The sequence below is a fragment of the Mauremys reevesii genome, linkage group 2 (genome assembly GCF_016161935.1).
Source record: "Mauremys reevesii isolate NIE-2019 linkage group 2, ASM1616193v1, whole genome shotgun sequence".
In the NCBI taxonomy this organism is placed as follows: domain Eukaryota; kingdom Metazoa; phylum Chordata; order Testudines; family Geoemydidae; genus Mauremys; species Mauremys reevesii.
This window is the reverse complement of record NC_052624.1, coordinates 220,757,240-220,781,746: the sequence shown is the minus strand read 5'-3', so window position 1 is coordinate 220,781,746 and position 24,507 is coordinate 220,757,240. Positions and strand designations below refer to the sequence as shown.

The 24,507-nt window shown below is 41.1% G+C and overlaps 1 protein-coding gene across 10 annotated transcripts in view; it reads left to right on the top strand.

The window, feature by feature from the left end:
• LOC120398774 (transmembrane protein 68-like) overlaps positions 1–23,280 on the top strand; it is a 34,216-nt gene extending 10,936 nt beyond the window's left edge. The window contains exons 2-8 of one of the 10 annotated variants that reach the window (XR_005594696.1): positions 3,977–4,307; positions 9,602–9,766; positions 13,748–13,941; positions 15,435–15,495; positions 16,237–16,341; positions 17,273–17,333; positions 18,029–18,056. Coding sequence is in view for 8 of the 10 variants with exons in the window: in XM_039526386.1 (XP_039382320.1) it covers positions 3,980–4,307; positions 9,602–9,766; positions 13,748–13,941; positions 15,435–15,495; positions 18,029–18,168; positions 20,879–20,983 (993 nt within the window). In the remaining 2 variants the exon portion in view is untranslated. Of the gene's footprint in view, positions 1–3,976; positions 4,308–9,601; positions 9,767–13,747; positions 13,982–15,434; positions 15,496–16,236; positions 17,134–17,272; positions 17,334–18,028; positions 18,169–20,878 lie in introns of those variants that run through there. The other 9 variants (XM_039526390.1, XR_005594697.1, XM_039526394.1 and 6 more) reach the window with 9 other exon arrangements.
• Positions 23,281–24,507: the final 1,227 nt, after the last annotated feature.

The window sequence follows — 24,507 nt, the reverse complement described above, 5'->3', positions numbered from 1 at the left end:
TTTTTAAGTCTCTTTGGTGGAGACATGGTAGCAATATCATAGCTAAAGATGAAATCTTTTTTTTTTTTTTTTTCATGGTGGCTCCTTTTTTGTTGTTGTTACTACTCCACCCCTGAAACCCTGTTAACTTAATCAATCTGCCTGAAAGTTGTCATGTCTCTACTATGATAGGATTTTTTTGGAAAGATTGAGGAAAATCAGGTGCGTGTGTGTGAGAGAGACGTGCCCAGAAGAATTGCTCTTAACTTTAAATTTTCTAAGCAGTAAGAATACACTTAAAAACGGTTCTTAATGAGATTTCTTCATAAGTAGTTGATGATGTTATAATATCTAACTCCAGGCTCAGAAAGTATTTAGCCTAAATTAGAATTTGCAGTACCTGGTAGTGTCCTGCTAATACTCACTATATTATTTTGAAGCAGATGCACTGAAGAGTATGAATGGAGTCTTGGTCCTGCTCAGTAGCAAGAGAATGACAATTGCTTATGTGATAAACTCAGGACAGACAGCTGCAAGGTGGAGGGTGTGGTGGGGAGGGAGGTAGAAAACAATCTCAGGCTTTGGCTACGGCAGCGGTTTGAAGCGCTAAGTGTAGTCAAAGCGCCGTCCGTACTCCACCTCCCTGTGGGGAATAACGTACAGCCCTGGGAGCCACGCTCCCAGCGCTGGGGCTTTGACCACACTGGCGCTTTGCAGCGCCGCAATTTGCAGCGCTGGAGAGGGTGTGTTTTCACACCCTGCTGCAGCGCTGCAAATTTGCAAGTGTAGCCAAGGCCTCAGAGGGTTAAAAGGCCCTCCTCCCTATCAACTGAGGAGGGGTAACTACAGGTCAATCAGGTTCAGCTGAGAAGGGGTTACCAGATAATCAGTTAGGATCAGCTGAGAGGGAGTTACCTGTGGTCAATTAGGATCCACCTAAGGGCTGCCTGAGACCTTTTTAAACCCTCTGTTGGGAGAAGGGAGGAAGGAGACAGAGAAGGAGTCCTGCTGCCAGTAGGTTAGGAACAGCAAAACAGAGAGCCTCACCAGGAGGGGAGGCTGCATTCCCTCCTATAAGGGAGAAAAACAAGCTAAGACGACTGGTGGAGAGAAGGAATGAACTTTCCCTGTGCCACCAAGAGGGACTATTTTACCCAAACCTGTCTTGCCAAGGCTAAAAGCAGCTGAGGCTGGTGAGACCGGGAAGGTGCCTTGCCACACTTAGTAGTGAGAGAACCAATGTTGTGAATGCAAAGTGAATTAAACTCTTGTTTACGCTCTCTGAAAAGTCCCCAGGTAGTGCTGTAAACTCACTCATTGCTGAAGTTTTCGTGATAAAAGTTCCTTGCCTCTGAACATGTCCACTGCGATCTCATGGTAGGTGCGTAGGCACTTGTCTCTTGCCTATTCCCCCAAGTAGTCCATGAGCCCGGGGAAGATAGATGTTCCTGTACCTAACTCATGTGCTGGGTCTGATCCAGTAGGCATGCTCAGAGGTCACCTGACTCCACACACATCAGCGGGACGATTGGAGAGGCGGAGGACCTCCCTTACAATCTCTAGCCTAGTGTTTAGGGTACACACCTGGGATGTGGGAGACTACCTGTTCAATTCCCCTCTTCTGCCTATTGAGAGGGGATTTGAGAGAGCTGCCGCCTGTCAGATGAGTGCTCTAAACACTGGACTGTGGGATATTCTGATGTGTGTCTCCCTCAATCTCTCCTATTGAAGTTGCACTCTTTAATTCAATATTAGGCCAGAGAGAATGAGAATCATTCTAGAGCTCAGCAGGTAGAGCTCTCACCTGAAACGTATCAGATCCCTTGTCAAATCCCTTCTCCTCGGGTTGGGAGGCAAGAATTGAACCAGTGGCTCTTACATCCCAGGTGAGTACCCTAATCACTGGGCTAAAAGATTTAATTGAGGTGTCAAGTATCAGAGGGGTAGCCGTGTTAGTCTGGTTCTGTAAAAGCAGCAAAGAATCCTGTGGCACCTTATAGACTAACAGACGTTTTGCAGCATGAGCTTTCGTGGGTGAATACCCACTTCGTCGGATGCAATACCATGAGTGAAGTGGGTGTTCACCCACGAAAGCTCATGCTGCAAAACGTATGTTAGTCTATAAGATGCCACAGGATTCTTTGCTGCTTTAATTGAGGTGGTTCCACATCTCCCTAGGTGGGGGGTTTTTGTGGAGTTAGGCAGTCTCTGAGCACATCTATTAGGTGCACTGGGCCTGGTCTATCTTCCTCCAGTTCATGGATCACAAACAGATAGGCACCTCCCTGTAGATCAGATATAGGTGCATATCTCTGTGAGAGGGGCGGCGGCTTAGGACACACTGCACTCACTGGCATTTCCCAATGGCTACCTTAGGCAGCTCCCTGCCTAGCATGCTGGGTTTTGTATATTGCATTCTAAGGTGCCTATCTTTCCCCATTCATTGTATAGGGAGCAAAGGCACTTAACTGAGGTTTTGTGGATCTCGCTGTTTCCGTGACTTTTTTGTTTTCTAGGAGCAAAAAGTTAGGTTTTACAATGCTGAGTGTTGCAACAGCAAAGTATCTTTGTAGGTCCAGGCATTTGTTCCTATTTCTTGGAGAGATCCCAGTGGCTAGTTTTGGGCAAATGCTCTTCTGCCCCAGGATTCTCCTGTGTTTCCACAGGGTTCCATCATGGCCCCCCCATTTCGTTTATAGTTTATATGGGGCTGGTAGGAAGATTTGTATGCAGACATGAGTTGCAGTGTCTTAAGTATGCTAACAATATTGTCTCATCCTCTCTGCCTCAGTTTCATATGACCTTGCTTGTCTTTAACCGATTTTTGAAACCTTTCATGTGGTGTAGAATAGATGATGGATTGCCAGCTGAGTCTCTGTCCAGTTAACATTAAAGCAATGGTGTAGGATGAGTGAAGCAACTGAAAGATATTAAAATATTTCCCCTTTTAATTTAGGATGTGTATCTGCCATTTGTTACTCAACTTGGCAGACTGGGGTTACTGTTGGATCTCCAGTTCTGTGTAACTATAGATGCTCTGACAAGGATGGCTTTTAATTTCCATCTGTATTTGGCTATGAGGTTGCAACCAGTTCTTTCTGATGCATGCACAGTGTTACCATTATTCCTGCTTTTGTAACATCAGGGTTATAGTGTGCAGTGCATTCTACATGGGGCTATGCCATAAATCAACTGGGAGTCTGAAGTTAGTACAAAAAGCAGAGCTCAGTTGTTGGGTGAAGTTTCTCGCACACTCTTCTTTGTGACTTGGTATTGGCTATCTGTAGGTTTCCAGGTGGACTTAGTGATTCCTAAATGACTTGGCACCTACCTATTTGAGAGACACTTTTCAGTCCTGTGGCATACTGCTGCAACTGTGGTTAGTGGGTTACTTGTGAGCTTCAGTGTAAGCATTTGGGTAGTTTGAAAGAAATTAAGACATTTCTTTTTTTTTTCATTTTACTGCACTTTGTGTACAGTCAGTTTAATTGTTTCTGCTGAATAGTCAAATAGTTTAGTTTTCTTGTTGAAAAGACCCTTTACAAACGTTAACAGGGAAATAAACTTCTCTTCAAAAAAAGGAATTAAAACAAAATTAACATACTACATAAATTGTGGATTTTTTTTAAAAAAAATCTATTTTAAATAACTGAAAATGAGTGTCCCTTCTTAAATTCTTGCCACTGTGTCAGTTTTGTTACAACCTCTGTCCACACTGTGTGCAATGTTATGCCAGCAAATTTCAATGCTTAGCTTTCATTTGTTTTATTAATTCTTTTGTGCTGTGTTACATGAAATTGTACATGGCCATCATCCTAATAATATAGCCATTCTGCTTTCCATGAGGACAATTGGAGGATATTATGAATATCATTTAAATGAAATTTGTACAAGTTTTTATTTTGTCTGATAAGATAACACTTTTTATTCCTGCCCTAGATTAAGAAGCTTCCATGACCTGGAGACAGTTTGACTTGTTTTGTTCTCTTTTAAATAGGAGATGATACATAGAAATGAATCCTGTACTTCAGGGCAGGTACCTATGAGCTACTTATGCTGCCTGATTTACATATTGGAAGAATGGACTGGTGTGGAGTACCTTGAGGACTATCTGAATTATGTGGCCTACCTTTTATGGGTGTTTACTCCACTCATAATAGTTTTTATACTTCCTGGACTTATCCTCCTCCTCCTCTACATTTCCATTATTTTTCTTTATGTTTATAAGAGGAAGAATGAACTAAAAGAGGCTTATTCCAATGATATCTGGGATGGTGCAAGGCAAATGGTGGCAACTTTATGGGATGGACATGCAAGAATATGGCACGGTAAGCAAGATCTGATTGTTTTGTAAGTGCTGAAATTATTGTCACTGTAGTTTAATGACTTAGGCCTATCAGCCTTCTTTTTCGTATTTGTTTGAAAATTTCATGTAACTCTTATTTGCTCAGAAAATAAACGTGTGCTCATGATTGACAATGTGCTGTGTTGTAGCCATGTCGGTCCGAGGATATTAGAGACGGAAGGTGGGTGAGGTAATATCTTTTATTGGACCAACTTCTGTTGGTGAGAGTGACAAGCTTTTGAGCTTACACAGAGCTCTTCTTCGGGCCACCTTGTGTCTCTAATGATTGACAAGACAGAGGATAAAATTAAGAGCCTAAGCAGCACCTCAGTTTGCTCTGCTTGACTGTCTCCAACTCCCCCACCCTTAAACCATGTTTGGAGGAGGGATTGACTCCTGCCTCGCCCCCACCCTGCTGCAAGGCAGTACCATACCCTGGTTGCATTGATTAGGCCAGACAGTTTTCCATCCATATTTGGGTGTAACTCTGTGTCCTCTTCAGTTTGCTGTCCTCTGTGTCCTCTTCAGTTAAGATTGCTATTTCAGCAAAGAGCCTAGCAGCTTCTCTACCGTTCTTCCCTTTCTGCCATGCTCAGCTTTCCTTACAGCTTATGTTAGATGAGGTCCCTGCTGACAGACAGGCCTTATATTCTATAGAGAATGTGAAAATGGATTAGTGATTTCCTTCCAGGTGAGGAGGGGAACTAAAAACTTCAGTGAGCACTCAAACAAAAGAAAACTGTTACTTCAATCACTACAGATAATCTTTCTGCAGCCTCAGACAGCCTTTGCTGTAACTGACCCATACCAACCTGCAGCAGTTTAAACAGCTGTATTTGTCTTTGAGAAAACAGAAAGCATTTGTGCCAATGGAGATATCATTCCCTCCCCTGCCCTATTAAATCTAAAACGGACATCAGACTAGTAAGTGTCTCTAATATTGTATGTAATAAACAGGCACTCTCTGAATTTGAATAATAGCTCTTGGCCCAGGTGGTGCCTAACTAGGGTGACCAGATGCAGGGGCGGCTCCAGGCACCAGCACGCCAAGCGCGTGCTTGGGGTGGCAAGCCACGGGGGGCGCTCTGCCGGTCGCCGTGAGGGTGGCAGGCAGGCTGCCTTCGGCGGCATGCCTGCGGAGGGTCCGCTGGTCCCGCGGCTTTGGCGGACCTCCCGCAGGCTGCCGCCGAATTCGTGGGACCGGGGACCTCCCGTAGGCAAGCCGCCGAAGGCAGCCTGCCTGCCGTGCTTGGGGCGGCAAAATGCCTAGAGCCGCCTCTGACCAGATGTCCTGATTTTATAGGGACAGTCCCGATTTTTGGGTCTTTTTCTTATATAGGCTCCTATTACCCCCCCCCCCACCCCCGTCCTGATTTTTCACACTTGCTGTCTGGTCACGCTATGCCTAGCTCAGGATGCAGATGCTCAAACCTGTAACTGAGGGTGGGGGTTTTTTCCTTGTTTTTTGCAATGATTAGTTCTTTGAGTAGCGTCCCGGTGGGTGCTCCACTCTAGGTGCATCCATGTCCATGCGCCTCATATCGGAGATTTTAGGTAGCAGTGTCCATTTGGCCTACACATGTGCTTTCTCTGTCTCATGCCTGACCTTGAGGCTATCTAGCGCTGCGTGGGTGAACCACCCTCAGTTCCTTCTCAGCCACCCTTGGCCTGAGATGAAGTATGAGCAGAGTCTGTTAGATGATTGGTTCTCAACCTTGTTTTAGTTTATAGAGTAGCTCCTAGAGTTTTTGTTGTTTAGATGTTTACTGCTCCCTTCTCCTTTTAAAATATATACTAAAAAAACAAACTTTTGTTTTTGTTTGTTCCGGCTTCAAAAACAGTTATCTCTCTGTACTTTTTGATTTTTATCTTCTCCCCTTGTGGGGAAAGAACCCAAGAAGGGGCATTCCTGGCTCTCCCAGGTTTAAACGCTGTCTCGCCTACAGAGAGGCGATTCTGGTCAGCGATGCCATTCGCGACTTAGGAGAATCCCATGTATCAGAAATGTCCTCGACTTCAATTTTTGACAGAAGGTACCAGAAAGAGCTGTGAATTAACACTCGGACTTCTGATGATAGAGAGCTCTCTGAGACCAGCCTCCGACTCCTGGTCCTGGGACTCCCCCAGAGCAACAATCCCATCAACATCCATGGGACATCAAACTCTGGTAGCACCAAAGAGGAAATCTACAGATTCCTCTCACAAAAGCACAAAAAAGAGGACTACAAGTCCCCAGACCAAACAGTTGACTGGGAAAAAGAGATCCCCCGCAAAGTCAGCCACTTTGGTACCAGCGGAGCTGCGGTGCAGTACCCATGAGGCATTTGGTTCTGCAGGTACTGGCACTGCGCCTAAAGACCTGAGGGGCACAGGCTCAGAGTGTCAGTACTGTGTGATGAGCTGCAGTAGTGACCAGACCACCTCTTCTAAAACAGCACTGCTGGAGACAAGGAGAGCCATGGTACCGAGCGTTTCCATGCAGCAGTGTGTGTCTCCTGTCCAGGGCCGTGTGTACCACTTGAACACACAAGCGTGACCAGGGACAGCTGCTGGTGAGCCTGGTGCCTGCCTAGTGAGCGGTACAGGGCCAAAACAAGCCAATTCCTAAGAACCCCAACACCCTATGTGACTAGATTCCCCCCCCCATCGTACAGTCTGGGACTGTGGGGGGCCCATTGTGCACCCCCACCCTTCCCCCTGCTTGCTGGAGCCATTTTAAAAAAAAACAAGCTACAAGCCAAAAATTAGCCAACAAACAACTCACAAGCCAATTAAGCCAAAAACAAACCCAATTTCTGCGTTTTTTCCCGCAGGTTTGGCATGTCAGGGTGTTTCTGGCTCAGGCCTTGTGCTGTGTCAGGGTCAGGGGCAGTCTCATCGCTGAGTTTGTGTCCCAGGGGTGGAGGGTTGCGGGGGCTGCAGGATCTCCCATCTTTGTGCAGCCAGTGGCCTGAGCACCCCAATGCCATGCTGGAGCCTCTGCATTTATTTATTGACAAATAAAACTTGCAGAATTTTAAAATGTTGTGCGCAGAATTTTTAATATTTTGGTGCAGAATGTCCTCAGGAGTACATGATGTATAAAATCCCAGCACTGATGATCAAATAAGCATATTGGATCAAAATTAAATGCTGCTTACAATTCCTTCTCTTTGTATTATCATTGAGGCTAACTGCCATTGCCCTGAAAGTTAACAACTCAGCATTTGTTAGTACAATTTATTTAGACAGAACATGTCATGTCTCTTCTAAGCCTCATGTCAAGAGATTCTCAAAATCAGCACTTAACTTCAGTCTAATTCACTTTTCCCACCCATTACCTTAACTTGACCTTGGAGCCCTAACCATTCAGAAGTCATACGTCACCTGGTTTTTTCCATTAACGAAGTATTTTTGACATCTATCAATTCTGCTAGGAGAATGTCAAAACTATGGTCTCAATCCATGGCCCCTTTACTACTCCTACTATAAATATAAAGAAATTCTAAGAAATGATCTGCTCTTTATACATAAGAAAATCACCTATTTCTGAGCCTTTTTCATAACCACCTTGTCTAGATCCAGCCAAAGCAAAAAAAGGATGTTTGAAGAGCAATTTACATTAAGAACAAAGTCCTTCCTGAAAATCATCTGCACTTGTTCTCTGCCATTCAGTCAAAGGAAAGTGAGTTTCTAAGGCATTACAGAGCCAAAAATGCAACTTTAAATCCATTAAAGCATATTGGACCAAAACCATCAGCTATATCAAAGAGCAGAAAAAGGATGTGCATATATATTTAATTGCTTTTTTTGTAAAGAAAATTATCATTCTGCGAGACACTTGCTGTTTCTTCCTCATACCATATCTAAGGTTTCACAATTCTGTCTGCGCAGCTAAAACTCTCTCCAGGCCCTCATCTACTGTCTGAAGTAAACTCATCCTCTCTGGCCTTTCTGACATCTCTCTCCCCTATGCACACCTTTAGTTATTTCAAAATGCAACTGTACAAAGAATTTTCTTTCCATTTAAGTAAGATGCACAACTACTGTTTCTCTGTTCATCTGAGAAGTCGTCTAATACCATGAAAGTAATAGTTATTTGTATATGACATTAGCCTAATACTGCTAACATTATTGTCTTAGCATTTGTATGAGTTTTAGGATTGGGACTGGCAGCAGACAGGATTTCTCTTTTTACAGTTAAAACTTGTATGTAGAATAAAGGAGTTAGACGAGTATAGTCTTTGATAAGTGACCTCATTTCCTCTTTCTAGCTTTGAGAGCGTTTCATCAAATAGACAAGATCAGCGTGCCAGGAAACCAGATCATCATTTCTTTACTGTGGTGTTACAGCTCCTCAAATTTTGAAAGGAAAAGCTAATCAAGAGATGAGGCAAGAGTATAGATACAATCAAAGAGAGTGGGAGGCATGGAAAAGCAAAAAAAGCAGCAAGAAAAATAAAAGGAGAGCATGTAACTAAACTACAGCTGAACATTTTACACATTTAACATGACTGGGCAGAAAAATACCATTAGAAATGGCTACCCAATAAAAGAAAGGCAAAATAGTGTGTGTGTGTGTGTGTGTGTGTGTGTGACACATTTCAAGAAAACATTTAAATAAATGTTTCAAACCTCTGCACAAGTCCCAAAATTGCTTTTAGTACTTTCCTCTGCCACCACTATCACATTAGTTCTGCCGATACATTTTTTCCTAAGAAGAGATTTTGTTTGTGTTTTTTATACAAAGTGCCTGCAAATGAAAAAAACTGAAGGGCACATTGTCTAGTCAAAACTTTTTCCTGTCCCCATTTACATAAAATAGTTGTTCTCAATCACTGATTTGTCACTGTTTCAAACTGTGGTTTACCTACCAATCCTTCCCCTCATCTGTTCCTTGTTTTAATTATTTTTAAATAATCACAGTTACATAAGTGATATGAATTATTAAGTTCTTAATTAATTATTAATTAAGTCTTAATTATTAATACTTCAGCAATACTGTAGATGTCTTGGGGGAAAACATACGTTAAAATGATACAGTAGTTCAAGATAGTAAGGTAGCTTTTGTATTATTGTAAACTTTGTGTTTAGTGAAATTCTTCTTTCAGAGAAAATAGTTAATTGCTGTGAAATCAGCTTTTGTCGTCTTCGAAGTCACCAAGTATTGAACTGCCATGCAGCAGCTCTTGTGTTCATTGTGCTCTATAATGTGTTAACTTTTCTCAAAGATGTTGTTATATTGGAGTATGAGTGGTATAAAACATCGACACCATTTGTACCTTATACTTCTAACAGGTTATGAGGTTCATGGTCTGGAAAAACTACCAGAAGGACCTGGGCTTGTTGTTTTTTACCATGGCGCAACTCCTATAGACTATTTCTACTTCTTGGCTAAACTCCTTATACTGAAGAACAGAATGTGCTATACGGTAGCTGATCACTTTGTCTTTAAATTACCAGGTAAGGGTCTTTCATTGCATATAGTGAGCTTGGAACATTTAATTGTAGACACCCTTTTTTTAGGGATATATATAATACCATAATATTACTGACACACAGTAATTAGCACAAGTAGTCAGACCGTATCTGTCAGCAGTCTATGTTGGACAAGACTTCCTTTGGTCTGTAGTAGCCCAAGGCCAGCATTGTCCCAGTTTATAAATACCATTGTATGGATTGGATAGGATTGTTTGGTGACCATTGCTACCTCATCTGTCCCATTGAGTCTGAAAGCAAAGTAGATCACAGCACTAAGCAGCCATTTTGATTAACCAACAGCACCAGTTTCCATGCCTCCTCCCATTTAGTAATGCAGTCAGTGATTTGGGTGACTGACTGGGGCGGAAGGGTATGAAGTGACATTCAGTAGCTGGGGGGATGCCCCTCAAGTTGCCAGAGGCAATAAAATGTCTTTAATATCCTCTCCCTGAAAAGAATGCATAATGTAACTGGGCTTCAGCTCAAGAATACAACTACAAGTAGGATCGAGCCTCTTTGGCAGAGGGACTTAGAGGTGGTTGAGGTAGGGATACATTGGTTTAAATAAATGTATATGAACTCTAAACGTTAAGGTCCTCCTGAGCACTAGTATAGAGAAAGTTAAAGAGGGTAAATATGGAAGCCTGTGATAATTCATTAAACTAACTTTTTATATTAAAGTAACCTAAAATTTACCTAAATGCTGATGAGGAACAAATTCCCCCAGATGCCATCTTTTGTCTTGTCCTTGAGGAAATGGTGGAATTTTCTATAAGATGTCCCTTCTTCCTTCCTCCCAACTTTTCGTTCAGAGATGTCCTATTGAATAAATGTTTGAATAAAAAGTTCAGTATAGTTTAAGGTGCATAGATTTCAGAATATTTGTGCATATTATTTAAATGGATGAGAGTGTGTTCTCTTCTGAAGAACTTAGATTTTTGGTTATTAAATGGAAAGAACTGCCATGCAGTGTTAGGGCTTGTACCCATGACGGGCAGCGATCGATCCAGCGGGGGTCAATTTATCACGTCTAGTCTAGACGCAATAAATGGGCGGCCGAGCGCTCTCCCATCGACTCCGGTACTCCACCGGGGCGAGAGGCGCAGGTGGAGTCGATGGGGGAGCATCAGCAGTTGACTCACTGCAGTGAAGACCTTGCGGTGAGTAGATCTAAGTATGTCAACTTCAGCTATGTCATTCACGTAGCTGAAGTTGCGTAACTTAGATTGATTCCCGCCCCCGTGTAGACCAGACCTTAGAATTGTTCAGTTAACATAAAAGAACCTTAAGTCAGCCATCCTGCCCATCCAGTATATTGAATGGATTAGATTTAACAAATACATTAAACTACACATTTTATAAAAATAAATGGAAACAACATGTGCAGTATAGCTGAGTTCATGGTACTGTAGGAACCTCGCCTCTTCCATTTCCTCTCATTTTACTTGTACATTAATTTTTCATAAACATAGCTTTTTTCACGTAATTTTAAGACTTGCAATTGGGTTTTTTTTGTTTGTTTGTTTTTAAAGTCTTAGGCAACTGAGTGGAGTCCATCTTGGTTGATGTGTGCCTCTTAACAGTTGTAGGAAAGTGGACAATTTGGTGTTCATGTGTGTGCTGCACGTATACATATATTATGGGCCAGATCCTCATCTAGTAGAAATTGGCATAGTCTTATTGAATTCCTGCTGAGAATCTTTCTGTATGAGTTCACGTTTGTGGAGTTACATTATTTTTTCACTGCTTCAAACTACATTTTGAAAGAGTCCTTTTTATGAACTCAGAACACAGTGCTCCTTAGCAAAGGCTATCTATGTAAAACGTTTGAACTTTGAAAGTTAGACTGTGCTTGATATTATTACATGGGAAGGGGGAGAGAATTAGTCTTATTTTTTTTTCCATCTAACCCAGGAAAATCTATTGCCCAAGTTTTAACTTCAAAATTAGGATAAGCCTGGGGCCGAAGGAAAAATTTCTTCTTAAAAAAAAAAAAAAAATTAGACAAATATTCCATATCGCCAGCCATGATATTGCTCTGGCTAACCTCAACCCTAATTACAGCAGCTTTGCAAAATGTGCTCTGAAAAAGCAGAAAATTGTGCATGTTAAATCATATCAGTTAAAAATATGTTCTATTTTTTAGCTTGTAGAAGATATCATTAACTTCAAAGTTTTGGAGAAGAACGTAAATTTAAAATAAAATTCTTAATCCCTGCCCTCCTCTTGTTGTTCCTTTGTTTTAGTCTTTTAAGAAATGAATTTAAAAAATAAAATCAGATGGCCTAAAAATAGTGTTTTTCTTATACTCATAACTCAGTTTGCTTAGGTCAGGTCTGCACTAGGAGTATCTTGCTATGTCAGTTAAGAAGAATAAGCTGCATTCTTATCACTGTACCTTAAACCACCCTGTACTGCCCCTCCCCTATTCTGTGAAATTACTGTACAAGTATAAATCACAGCTTTGCTAGTATAGCTGTGCCCACAGGAGCGCTGTCAGTATAGTATACTGGCATTCCCATACCAGTAAACACTTCTTATGTGGACTGGTCTCAGCTTTCTTTTAAAAAAACAGTAAGTTGCTAGTTGTTATGGTTGGGTAGGGGAAACCCTCAAAAATATGAATTGAGTGTAATCAGTGAAGAGAGAGGTATGTAAATCTGCAAAGAGGCTGGAATAATAGCTCTGAGAGGTGCCTCATTCATCTCAGTCAGGAGGTTAACTAAGGGCTGGTCTACACTAGGGGGGAGTTCGAACTAAGATACGCAACTTCAGCTACGCTATTTGCGTAGCTGAAGTCGAAGTATCTTAGTTCGACTTACCTGGCCATCCTCACGGTGGCGAGTCAACTGCCGCGGTGCCCCTGTCGACTGCGCCTACTCCTCCTGCCTAGTTGATTAACCTGGCCAAAGGCATCACTGTGTGTTTTTGTTGGTTTGATTTTTTTTGTTATGATTGAAGTTGTTACTACTGATTATGAGGTAGCACCTAATTTGATTAGGTGTGATGTACAGAGCCATTAAAAACAATCCTTTAAAGCAGGCCTGCACAACATGCAGCCCGGGGGCCACATGCGGCCCATGTGGGCTCACTGTGCGGCCCGCGGGGGGTGAGTAGGGAAGTGGTGGGTGAGGGAGGGGGGCTGAAGAGGCGGGCGGGCAGTGGTGGGGGGTTAGGAGGCGAGCTGGGGGGGTGGGAGACTGAGGAGGCGACCAGGCGGGCAATGGTGGGGGGTCAGTAGGCGAGTCGGGGAGGTGGGGGGCTGAGGAGGTGAGTGAGGAGTCAATGGCTGACCCGTTCTACTGATCTGGTCTGGCTCCCATCCCCTCTCCAAGGGTTTCAGCTGTCTGGAGGTGCCTGCCTTCCAGGCCTTCCTCATTCACACCTCATTCATTCAACAGGGCAATTGATTACATCGTTGGGGGAAGATCTTATTCTACTTCTAGCAAAAAGACATTTTTCTTTTACCTTAATTTTGCTACCTTAGGGGCCCGCTATAACATATTACCAAGGTTCAATACCGCCGTTCGGTGGGGCAGCGCTGGGGAAGGAGGGTTTGTTTCCAGGGGGCAGGCGGTGCTGGGGGATGGTGGTTCGGCAGGGCTGGGGGGTTTGGCCCTCAGCTGTTTTCTTTGGAATAATATGGCCCTGGCCGCTTTACGAGTTGTGCAGGCCTGCTTTAAAGTTTAGATTTTATTGGCCAGGATTTTCAAAACCTCATAGTGATTTTTTTGGGGGTGCCCCATTTGGAATGCTTCTAAAGTGGCTGACTTTCAGAAAATGGGTGCTCTATATCTTCTGAAAACCAGACCCTTTTAGAAGTATCTCAGATTGGGTACCCCAAATCACTACTGTTTTGAAAATCTTGACCAATATATTTTGTTTTGAGAATGTGTGAAATCAATAGCTATGTAACACATCTTAAATGTTCTGTGTTGATAACTTATTTTTTACATCTTGCAGGTTTTAAACTTTTACTTGATGTGTTTGGTGTTATGCATGGACCAAAGGAAGAATGTGTTAAAGCTCTGAAGAATGGCCACTTGGTGGCTATCTCGCCAGGTGGAGTTAGAGAAGCACTCTTTAGTGATGAAACCTATGTTCTTGTATGGGGTAATCGTACGGGCTTTGCTCAGGTGGCCATTGATGCAAAAGTGGTGAGTGTGTGTGGAGGATCACAGAACAGAAGCAAAGAAGGTTAGATTTTTAGGTCTTTCTCTGGGACTAATGCTATTTTTATCAGCACAGTAAAGCAAATATTTGTTATAGATGTATCATAAATAGTCTCTTCCTAACGTTTGTAACTAAATTATATCATTCTATCTCCTCTCCTGTTTCTTAATGCATGGGGAGGAATAGCTCACTGGTTTGAGCATTGGCCTGCTAAACCCAGGGTTGTGAGATCAGTCCTTAAGGGGACCATGTAGGGATCTGGGGCAAAAATCAGTACTTGGTCCTGCTAGTGAAGGCAGGGGACTCAATGACCTTTTGGGGTCCCTTCCAGTTCTATGAGATAGGTATGCTTAGTTGTATTATTTTTTAATTTCTTTTTTGTCTGATATTGAAATTCAGCTAACTTTCATTTTGCACAAGCTCATGTCACAAACTTTTAATAGTACAGTAGTGTATGTAGTATTGGAGTATCTTTTCTTAAAATGCTAAAAAAAAAAACCTATTGGTGATATATTATCCTAGCATTTGTTTAATCTCTAAGTGTCAGAGTCCAGTAACCAAAATCTGAGTGCTTCTGTGGCTCAAAATTATTAGTGTGACTTAGCTAAATGACTTCCATGAGTTCCATCTTCCATACAGTACTAAACTGTACTACAAGATGTTACAGATGTTTGTTCAAATTCTTAGGAAATGTGAGATAAAATATTTTGTCTTCCGTGAGAAATATGCTCATGTAACTAAATGCTGGTGTAATGATAAGTGGTATAGTAGTCATATGTGGCTACAAATGCTAGCTAATGGTGTGCGTATGTGTATTTATGATGTGAATGTATGACAGACCAATCTGAGATTAAATAACCTTTAACAATAAGGGCCTCCAAAAGCTTTTGTAAATTTGACAGCCTTATGTCAATTTCTACAGCATCATTAACAATGTATGGATAGCAGAATATGTTAATGTTAACATAACTCCCCATAGTTTGCCCCAGCAAATGATTCCTTATATCCCTAGCCATGATGCTCTGCCCAATTTAATTTAGGTCTGAGACAGTAACATTGCCTACACGTATATTAATCAAGCACCCTATGGTCCCAGTCCTGCAAATCTTGCACATATGTAATTGCTTATTTAAGTCCAGAAGGCTACTCAAATGAGTAAAGTCACACATGTGCAAATGCTTGCAGAATCCTGTTCTAAGTGCTGCGGGGGCTCTAAAGCTATACGTGACTTTAAGAAGATTGACCGACTGAAATATACTAACTGTACCAACTCTACATTAGTAGGTGGTATCTTCCAATTTGGACCTTTCAGTACTATGGTAAAATAGCTTGTAGAACATTGTGTTGTTCACTGAAAAATCAGCTGTCTGCGAAATGTATTTATCAAATACGTTACACATTTGTTTTCAAATAAACACTATGTAAAACAGTCTTCCACATATTTGCATTAAATTCTTGTCTTTCTTTTTTCTCATAGCCCATCATTCCTATGTTCACACAAAATGTTCGGGAAGGAATTAGGACATTAGGAGGAATAAGTAAGATATAAAATATCTATTTTTCTATTTTTAATTTTCTGTATATGTTCAATCTCCTTACCTCAGTAGAAATACTCTCTTTAAAATCTGTGTTTAGATTTGTCATACGGTCTCATTTCTCAGAGGGGAGGGGGGGGGAAGAGAAGTCACTATGCTTTAGTGGTATAAACTAAGGTGGAATTGTATTGTCAGATCTTAATATTGGCACTAGCATGGATCAGATGATGGCCTACATTATTGTGTGCTTAGTGAAAGGTCTTGATAAAGGAACCTGCTGCTGAATTTGCATGTAGAAGAACAAGTTTTTAGAATAATACATTTCTCCTACATTAACATGTCTGCTATGCCTACTGTGAGTTTGGGAGGTAGACCAGCTCTAATTAATGCTGCCTACATTTATTTAAAGGTGGGAAAAAAATCTAAACAGTTCAACTTAATTTTAATCCATATCTAGTTTGCTAATCAGGCAGAAAACGTGTGAAAATAAATACGTGTCCCACCTCTCTCTTTCCACTTACCCCTCCCCCTTCAGTTGTTCCAAAACACACACATGAAGTCTAAACAGTTTGCTCCTAGGACAGCTAGATGACAGGGTCTCTGCTGAGCCACTAGTGTAGGTTGCATTAGACATACCTCTCCTCTAGGCTCCTGCATATGGGTCAGAGGATTACTACAGTAGCCACATCTGTCTGTGTAGCACCTTCTGTCTCAACCACAGCCGCTCCTTCTCCTGTTTCACAGTACTACAGGCAAAAAGCAATCTTTCCTCCTGACATTGCTTCCAGTCATGATCAGGGACAGAATTCTGGACAGAGAGAGCTCGGGCAACAAACGGAGAAGTGCAAGGTAGCCACATGTTCTCCATGCACTACAAAATAGACATACAACCATTAATTGATGCAGTATTCAAGATTCATAGGCCAGAAGGGACCATTATAGTCATCTATTCTGACCTCCTGTAAAAGTGGCATGTTGTAGAGGTGGGATTCAAACCCACACCCCTAAAGAGACCGGAGCCTCCATCCAGTTCCTTAGACCATGTAGCTAAGCTACCAGCATAGGAGACAGGCTAGCTAAGGAAGGCATCACTGGGAATGAAACCCAGGAGCTCCTTTTCACTAGAAAGGCGCTAGCTAAGCCGTGGTGCCACCCTCTGTAATTCTAAAGGTACAAGACCAAACTTGGCTTTTGCAAAAAGCTCCATCCCTAGAAGTGCTACAATCTCTAGTGCCTTGGGAGTTTGTTTCTATTCTAGGAAGAATTGGGGTTGTTTCGATCTAATATCTTTCCTGCTATTTGCAGTAGGATTAGTAGATATCTTAGAGAAATTTAGTTAACTTATTATTGGTGTATTTTGTCCTTTTAGATCTACCAGTCATTGCTTTCATTACATTTGGACTTTCTTAGGTCTTATATGCTCTGTACACAAAACTTAATAACCCAGTAACTGATGATTTTCTTATCTCTTTACACTCTGTTAAACTAAGTTCTAGTCTAAGGTCATAGGTTTAGTACTGTCACAGCTTTGAGATGACTCCACTCTGGTGACCTTGAGATAAGTGCTTTAAAAAAAAATAGTAAAATAAATAAGCATATGATGGAGGCCACTTAATGCTGACTGATGCCTCTGATTTTGTCTCCTAAAAATCAATACATAATATGCCATATACACTCTATGGTGCAGGATGGCTCTTTGATCTTCCACTGTGCTGGCAACAACATGGTGGGGACCAGAGCAGTAGGTTTTTTGTGTGTGCAACTCTCCTTTCTCACCCAGGCCTCTTCCGATTGAAGGATTCCTTTCCCTTCCCTCCAGACCCCAAATCCCTGAAATTCAGGTAGCTAGTTCTATTCTAAATTCTAGTCTTCTATAGGTTCTTATATTGCCCTTATTACGCTAGTATCTGAGCATCTTTCAGTAGCGTGTTAAGCAATGTGATTTACATCTATCATGTGTGGTTCATTCTCTCCTTCTCATATTTTGGGGGCCAAGGGGAAGAGATAGGTGTATGTGCATTTTAGTTTGGTAGGGGGTTGTTTTGGAGATTTTAAAAAATAGATATTTGACATCCCTCCCTGACAGGAATCAGTTGAGGAGGGTCTCCTAGGGGTGCCTGTTTCCTTTTCTCCTGTTAGATAGGGGAGGGTTTGCTGTCCTGTGTGCACCCTTTCTTCCCTCCAGTCATACCCCTCTCCACAGGATTTTGAGGAGGCTATCTACTAATCTTAACTCCCATCTATCTCAAGTAGCTCTCCTTGCCATTTCACTGGCAGTCACTGGATTACCTTCTGCTGTTGGCAGAAGAGAACTCTAAAAAGCTCCCTTCCAGGCATCATAGGAGAGGGTTGAGGTTACTCTTGTTTTGGCTGTGACTCTTCCATTTTTACAAAGTGAAGATGAAGGGTGGAATAGCACTTCAAAGATACTGTTGTTCATTTGGGAACCTGAGATCAGAGGCCTGGGTTACTTTACAAGTTAATTTATCTACTGCCTCCCAAAATGCAAATTAATATTTTTTAAACTGAAAAACAGGATTATTTAGGTTGATCTATGAACGTCTTCGATTACCACTCGTTCCTATATACGGAGAGTTTCCAGTCAAATTTCGTACATACATTGGAGATCCTATTCCATATGATCCAAATATAAATGCTGCAGAACTGTCTGGAAAGGTAAGGTTTGGGTTTTTTTTCCCTACTTGCAATACTGAAAGTGTTTAAAATACTAGTAGCTGAAAGTCCCTGCTGTCGTGAAGCCATGAGTGTTTAAATAAATAGATAGATAGATAGATGAGAATTCCACAAATTGGAAAGTAAAAGATAGTGAATCCCAGTGATGATTGAACCTAGTGAACTGTGGTTGTTGGGCCAAGAGATCCACTATTTATGCAGTCTCCCTCATACAGCCTATGCAGATTACCTGCAGAGTAAGGGTGGTGATATATTAGTGGCCTAGGATTCTTGGCATGGGTGTAATTCATAAAGTCAAAATGGCTAAGAATTTAAAAATCCCTGTGACGATTGAAACTGGTGATATTCTAAACAAAGAGATCTATCTACCATGCTTGTAGCTGTTTCTGTCCCTTCACACTGACTCAGCAGAAACTCTAGGCTTCAGAGTGACATAAGGAGAGATTGACAATCCTGGAAGCTTATTACAGTAAAAGCTGTTTTATCCAGCATGTTGGAGGAATGGAGGATGCCAGTAAATGAAAAATGTGGGTTAACTAAGAGGGAGGGAGTTTGGGTGGAGGGTTGGGGCGAGGGAGGGGGTGCGGAGCATGGGCTCTGGGAGAGAATTTGGGTGTGGGAGGGGTCTTAGGGCAGGGGAGGGAGTGGGGGGTGCCGGACCCTGGGGGCGCTCAATTCGGGCGGCTCCCCGCATGCGGCAACCTGTCCCGGCTGCTCCTAGGTGGAGTCTTGGCAGGCGGCGCTGTGTGCTGCCTCCACCCACAGGTGCCACCGCTGCAGTTTCCGGCCAATGGGAGCTGCGGAGCCAGCGCACAGAGCCACCTGCTGCGCCTCCGCCTAGGAGTAGCCGGGATAGGTTGCCCCTTGTGGGGAGCCGCCTGAGGTGAGCACCCCCCGAATCCGGCACCCTGAGCCTCCTCCTGTGCTTCACACTCAAACTCCCTCCCAGAGCCTGTGCTCCACATCCCCTCACATGCCCCCAACACACTGCTGGCCACGTGCCAACTGGGGTATAAACTGGACTTTCAATGAAGGTCAGAAATTCTGGTTTATAGAGCTTTCTGGTTGGTGAAGTGCTGGATAAAACAGCTTTTACTGTATATAGATACTGGAAGTATTTGTTTTCAAGTTAGTGATTTTTATCTTAGAGTTAAGTGTTACATAGCGCAATGTGGCCCTCTAAAACACATCTATAGTTGTTACATCCCTGTCTTATGTTGTCAGAATTCATGATAGATTTCTTCATTGTTTGATTCTTGTAACCCTCTTCTGTCCTATGCTGATAGCTATAATATATGAAATGGAGTAAGGAAGTTCTGGCACAGAAATAGGTTCTTGGGCCCTTGAAACAGTGCATGGTGTTAAGCTGTCATTCTGACCCAAATAATCTTAAATTCTAGTGTGAACTCTATCCCGATGAAAATAGCTGTACTTACCTGTTCATGAAAGTCATTTACATTTGTCCCAAAGGAGGTCCTTCTGTTTCTTGGCTTATGTAAAAGAAAACTACTAAGAAATGTTAAACCCACCAGATCTGCTATTGAGAATAATGGATGTTAACAGGAAGTAAAATCACATTAAAGCAAAATGATCTCTCCACCTCTCAGCTACACATTCTAGTTCTTCGTCGTCTTAAGTGTCTGACCTACACCCACACAACATGCACAAGCTTTTCAAATTTAGTATGTTCATAGATGACTAGTTCAGTCATCATTTCTATTTTATGGTCATCTACTGTTTTATGTTCATATAATTATGACTAGCCTTTGTGAGTGCAGAGTACAGGAGGCCCGCAGATCTTTGGTGGACTGGTAGGTATGAATGGTGCAGGCAGTGGCGATTTTAGGTCAATAATCAGAAGTTCTTTAAATATGTACTTATAAAATAAGCATTCTGAAAGGAGATCCTTCACTATCTCATGAAAGTTTTGACTGTGTCAGTATCAAATTGGTTGGTCTCATTAGCTGGTTTGCTCTCTTTGAACATATTTATTGAAAGATGACATAGCTGATAAATGTTTGACTGTACTACTTAAACCCCATTTAACTAAAGCTCAGATATTTCTCCCCCCATGGTTTGCCTAAAGCACTAGTCCTGTAGAGCTGCAAAGCTAGGGGGATTTGGAAAAGGAGGCTTTCGATTTATCATTTAAGGGAGTTGTATATCAGGCTTTGAAATCTTTTTACTTAGTGGCTGCATTTCCTCCAATCCTAAACGCAGACTTCAAAACCTGTTGGACTATCTCCCATGACAACTGGAACAATTAATCGAAAGTGTTCGGATATCTCCTGAAAGCTTCAGATAGGCAATGTTCTATAGGTGTATTTTCCCATCATGATAGCTTTGAGACATCATTAGCTTAATTTCTTTATATTTTTATGGAAACTTTACATGTTTAGACACTTAGGTGGAGTGAGAATGTACTTTTTACTGGTGCTTTGCCATTTATACTTATCAAAGGTAGATACATCAGGCATCATTGGCATCTGTAAAGGAATAAATTGTAAGTGGTTTCTTTGAAAAAGATCCTATGCACATTTCCCCTGGTTTTAATTTAAAAGTAGGTATTGTGACCTGGATTCTGGAATCTTTAGTAGGATGAAAATCTACTCTATGAATTGCTGTATTTCCACTAGTGTAATATAAAAGAACAGTTAGTTAATTTTCTTGCAATTTCTTTTTCTCTTAACAGGCAAAGGCTGCAATCCAGTCTTTAATAGACAGACATCAGAAAATACCAGGAAATGTATTTAGGGCTTTAATGGAACGATTTGAGACGACACAGAAAGAAGACTAGTTTTTGGTGCATAACAAACTACACATTTACTTGTAATATTTTCAAAACTGTTTGTAACTTATATTATCCTCAAAATTGATTATTACATGCATTGTCTTAATGATATTTCTTTTTTAATGCAGATGTTTTCTGTATAGTTTAACAAGAGCTGTGAGCAATGATTCCCCCCCCCCCCCCCCCTTCAGTGACCACTATCAAACTTGAGCCCAAACTTGCAGTTTTACTCAGGTGAAAATGACATTTGAGGCTTCCATATTCATGGTCTTTTGATAATTTCCATCTCAAATTTGCAGGTTAAAAAAAAAAGTTTTGTCTAACTGCCAAGCCTGCAAACTCATGGCAGATTCTGACATACAAGCCAGATTCTTTCTATCTAAACCAACTGCGCCAGTTTCTCCTCCCTTGGTTTTCACACCTCAACTGCTAGAACAGGGCCTCATCCTCCCTGATTGATCTAACCAGTAATAGAGGTTCTTCCAACTAAATAAAGCCCTGAACTACACCTGTGAAAACCTATTTTCTTTACATTCAAAGGTGTTGGCATAGTCTGGTGTAACTAGTCACCTAGCTTTACATGCGGAACCTGTAGTCCTGGTGGTAATGCTTCAGCTGGAAGGTATCCAGCTTTATTGTTGGAGCCCAGAAAGAGTTTGTAGGGCTGGAGCTTTATTAGAAGAAAAAAAAAAAAACACCCTCCTTCCTCCCCCCAAGAAACTGAGCAAACTTCTTACAGAAACCAGTAAGACACAATACATATGGAATCCCATAATGCTATTTTGATGAAGTCATTTTTCAGGGTAAAACCACATGGTTTTTTTTTTTTTGTCCCTGACTAAAGACAGTAGCCCCATAAATCTGCGAAGAGAGAACCAGATTTTCTGGCACAGTGAACTGAATGCCTAATGTTTCAGAAAGAAGGCATGAGTAATATTCAAAACTGCAACAGTCAGAATTTTTAATTATATTACAAAATAGAATGCAATGTGTAATGTTTTTTTCAAAGTTTCACCATATTCAGCAGTATAAACCGGCTTTATAATGTACCTCACTATTTTTGTAAAAAAGATATATAAATTTTTTTTACACATCAGAACTACTAAAATATGACTTGCCCTCAATTATGCAGTCTTCACTCATATAATACCCTCACTGAAGTGAGTGGGGGGGGGGGTTGCCTGAAGAAGGAGTTGCAGGTTTGGGCTAGTTTTGTTCATTGACAATAAACTGAATTTATATTTTAACTGAATCACTGACTAATGCATGAATTGTCTGAATAGCAAAAATACCTTAAATATTTCCTGTAGATAAGTACTCAGACTGTCAGTGAATGTAAAATTAATGTCTGGGAGTGTTCTTTAATTGTAGGAGGCCATCATCTCCTGGTAGGCCTTTTTAAAAACAAAACACTTTTAAAGAGACAAAGAGCGAATCTTTTTCACTTAACTGTTACAGTTTGGTTAATTCCTGCAAACACTTATATGGACATGCCTTACTTTACACACAACTTAGTCACATTGATTTAAATGGGATGTATGTGCATATGTTTGCAGGATCAGGGTTTTATATTCAGTGTAGAGTCATTGTATGGGGGGAACAAATGTCTGTACATTATAAGATCTGCAGAAACAGTTCATCTCTGTGTACACTGTAGTGTTCTGTTTGATTTTAAACGTTTAGTTAAAATGTTTAAGCTTGAAAAAAATCATGTTGTGAAAACAAATGCCCTTTCCACAGTCTTTGTTGATTTGTGATCTACTTGAAAACTTAAGGGGATGCTATCATGATCTAAGAATAACTTTAATTTATTGTTCTGTTTCATGCATTAGACCATTAAAACTGAGAATTTTTACTAAAACTTATTTTTGTGTAAGTTAGATACTTTATTTTTGCATTTTTCTCAAGGTGGACAATGAAAACAGATTAGCTAATTTGTAGATACCTTTCAGGATGCACTAGGGCAGTGCTGCACTGTTGGAGTAGCACACATTATAGGGGAACACTTAATTCTTTTTTCATGGGAATTAAATGAGAGAGAGAGAGAGAGAGAGACCTATTATGTTGATCTTAGATTTTGAAAAACTTGCTTTTACTTCACATGGGGCCAAATTTCACCTGACTTTGTCCCTTTAATTTAAGAAGTATTGAAACCTAAGTATCAAATCAAATGCAGTATCCGTACTTTTTAGATATTAAATACACTTTTTGTTTGTATAGGCTTTTCATATTTAATTCTCTATTTGTGATATGTACTGTATAAACATACCGTACAGACAAATAAAATTGAAATTACAATTGGAGTAGACTCCTGAAATTACTTTATGCTCACTGTGTATGGATTAAGTGTGAGAGTACATGTAACTTGGCCATCTGAAACTACCAGTGGATCTGAGCAGCAGAGTAGAAAGTGTCCAGTTGTGGGGGAGAAAAAAGAAATAGAATACCAAAAATAATTACTAAGTTAAAGGAATAAGAAAACATTGAAAGAATGGATGTGAAAAACATTGGCAACTGTTCTGGGACTATGCAGTAGGTATTACCAAGGGTGATTAGTGGTAAGTAGCTATTGTGTTGTATGTTAGGAGTAAGTTATTAAAAGAATGCTGTAGTTGCCTTCAAGATGGATGGCTAATAACGACAAATATTGTATAATCTGCTGAACAGAAGATAATTTTTGCCTCTTTATTTCAACTGAGATGCCATAACAAAGACAGGTTAGAAATGTACTAGTATCACACTAAAATGGAATTAACACACTTTCCCCTGCAAATCCAAAACCTTTCACTGGCCAGTTTTTTGGCTGCTTTTTATTGGCAGTTAATATTCATCCAATAGTGGATTTAGTGACACCGAGATTACTGTAATTTAATACTGAATCTCTAAACTGAAATCATTTATATTTTGACAGAAGATGGAAGCTAGAGAAGTTCATCATGCTACCAATGTAGATCCTGTTTAAATAATGAATTATGCAATAGATTTTGTGTTGGGTTTCCTGTACAGTGTGCCAAGGTGGCAATTTATACCACTATACTTTGTGAAAGATTTGCAAGGGCTAAAGTGGAGTTTTTCCCCATTGTAATGATAAATGTTACAGAGTTGATTATTGCTAACCTCTATAAACTTGTCGTAAGTGGTTAGCTTGAAAAATGAAAAGTTCTCAAGTGATGAAGTAGGTGAGGACAGATAGCTCCTAGTAGAGGGGTGTAGAACAAACCATACTTAAATAGAGGGTGGAATTTTCTTTTCAATAGCTGCAACAAATACAGTTCTTTTGAGTGTGTGTCAGTGTAGAATCCACTGTAGGTGCACGTGCACCTCATGCACACAAGGCTGGATTTTTTTGATTAGCAGGGTCTGTTGGGTCCGCACATAAACCCTGTGCAAACTCATGCTGTCACACAAGAGCATAAAGGGGCATTTGGCCATCTCTCAATTCCCTCTTAGCACCCATGGGAGTGAGACAAAGTGGGGAGTGTCCAACATGCTAGTTCTTAGCTCAGGCTAAACGTCAAAATCTTCTGCAA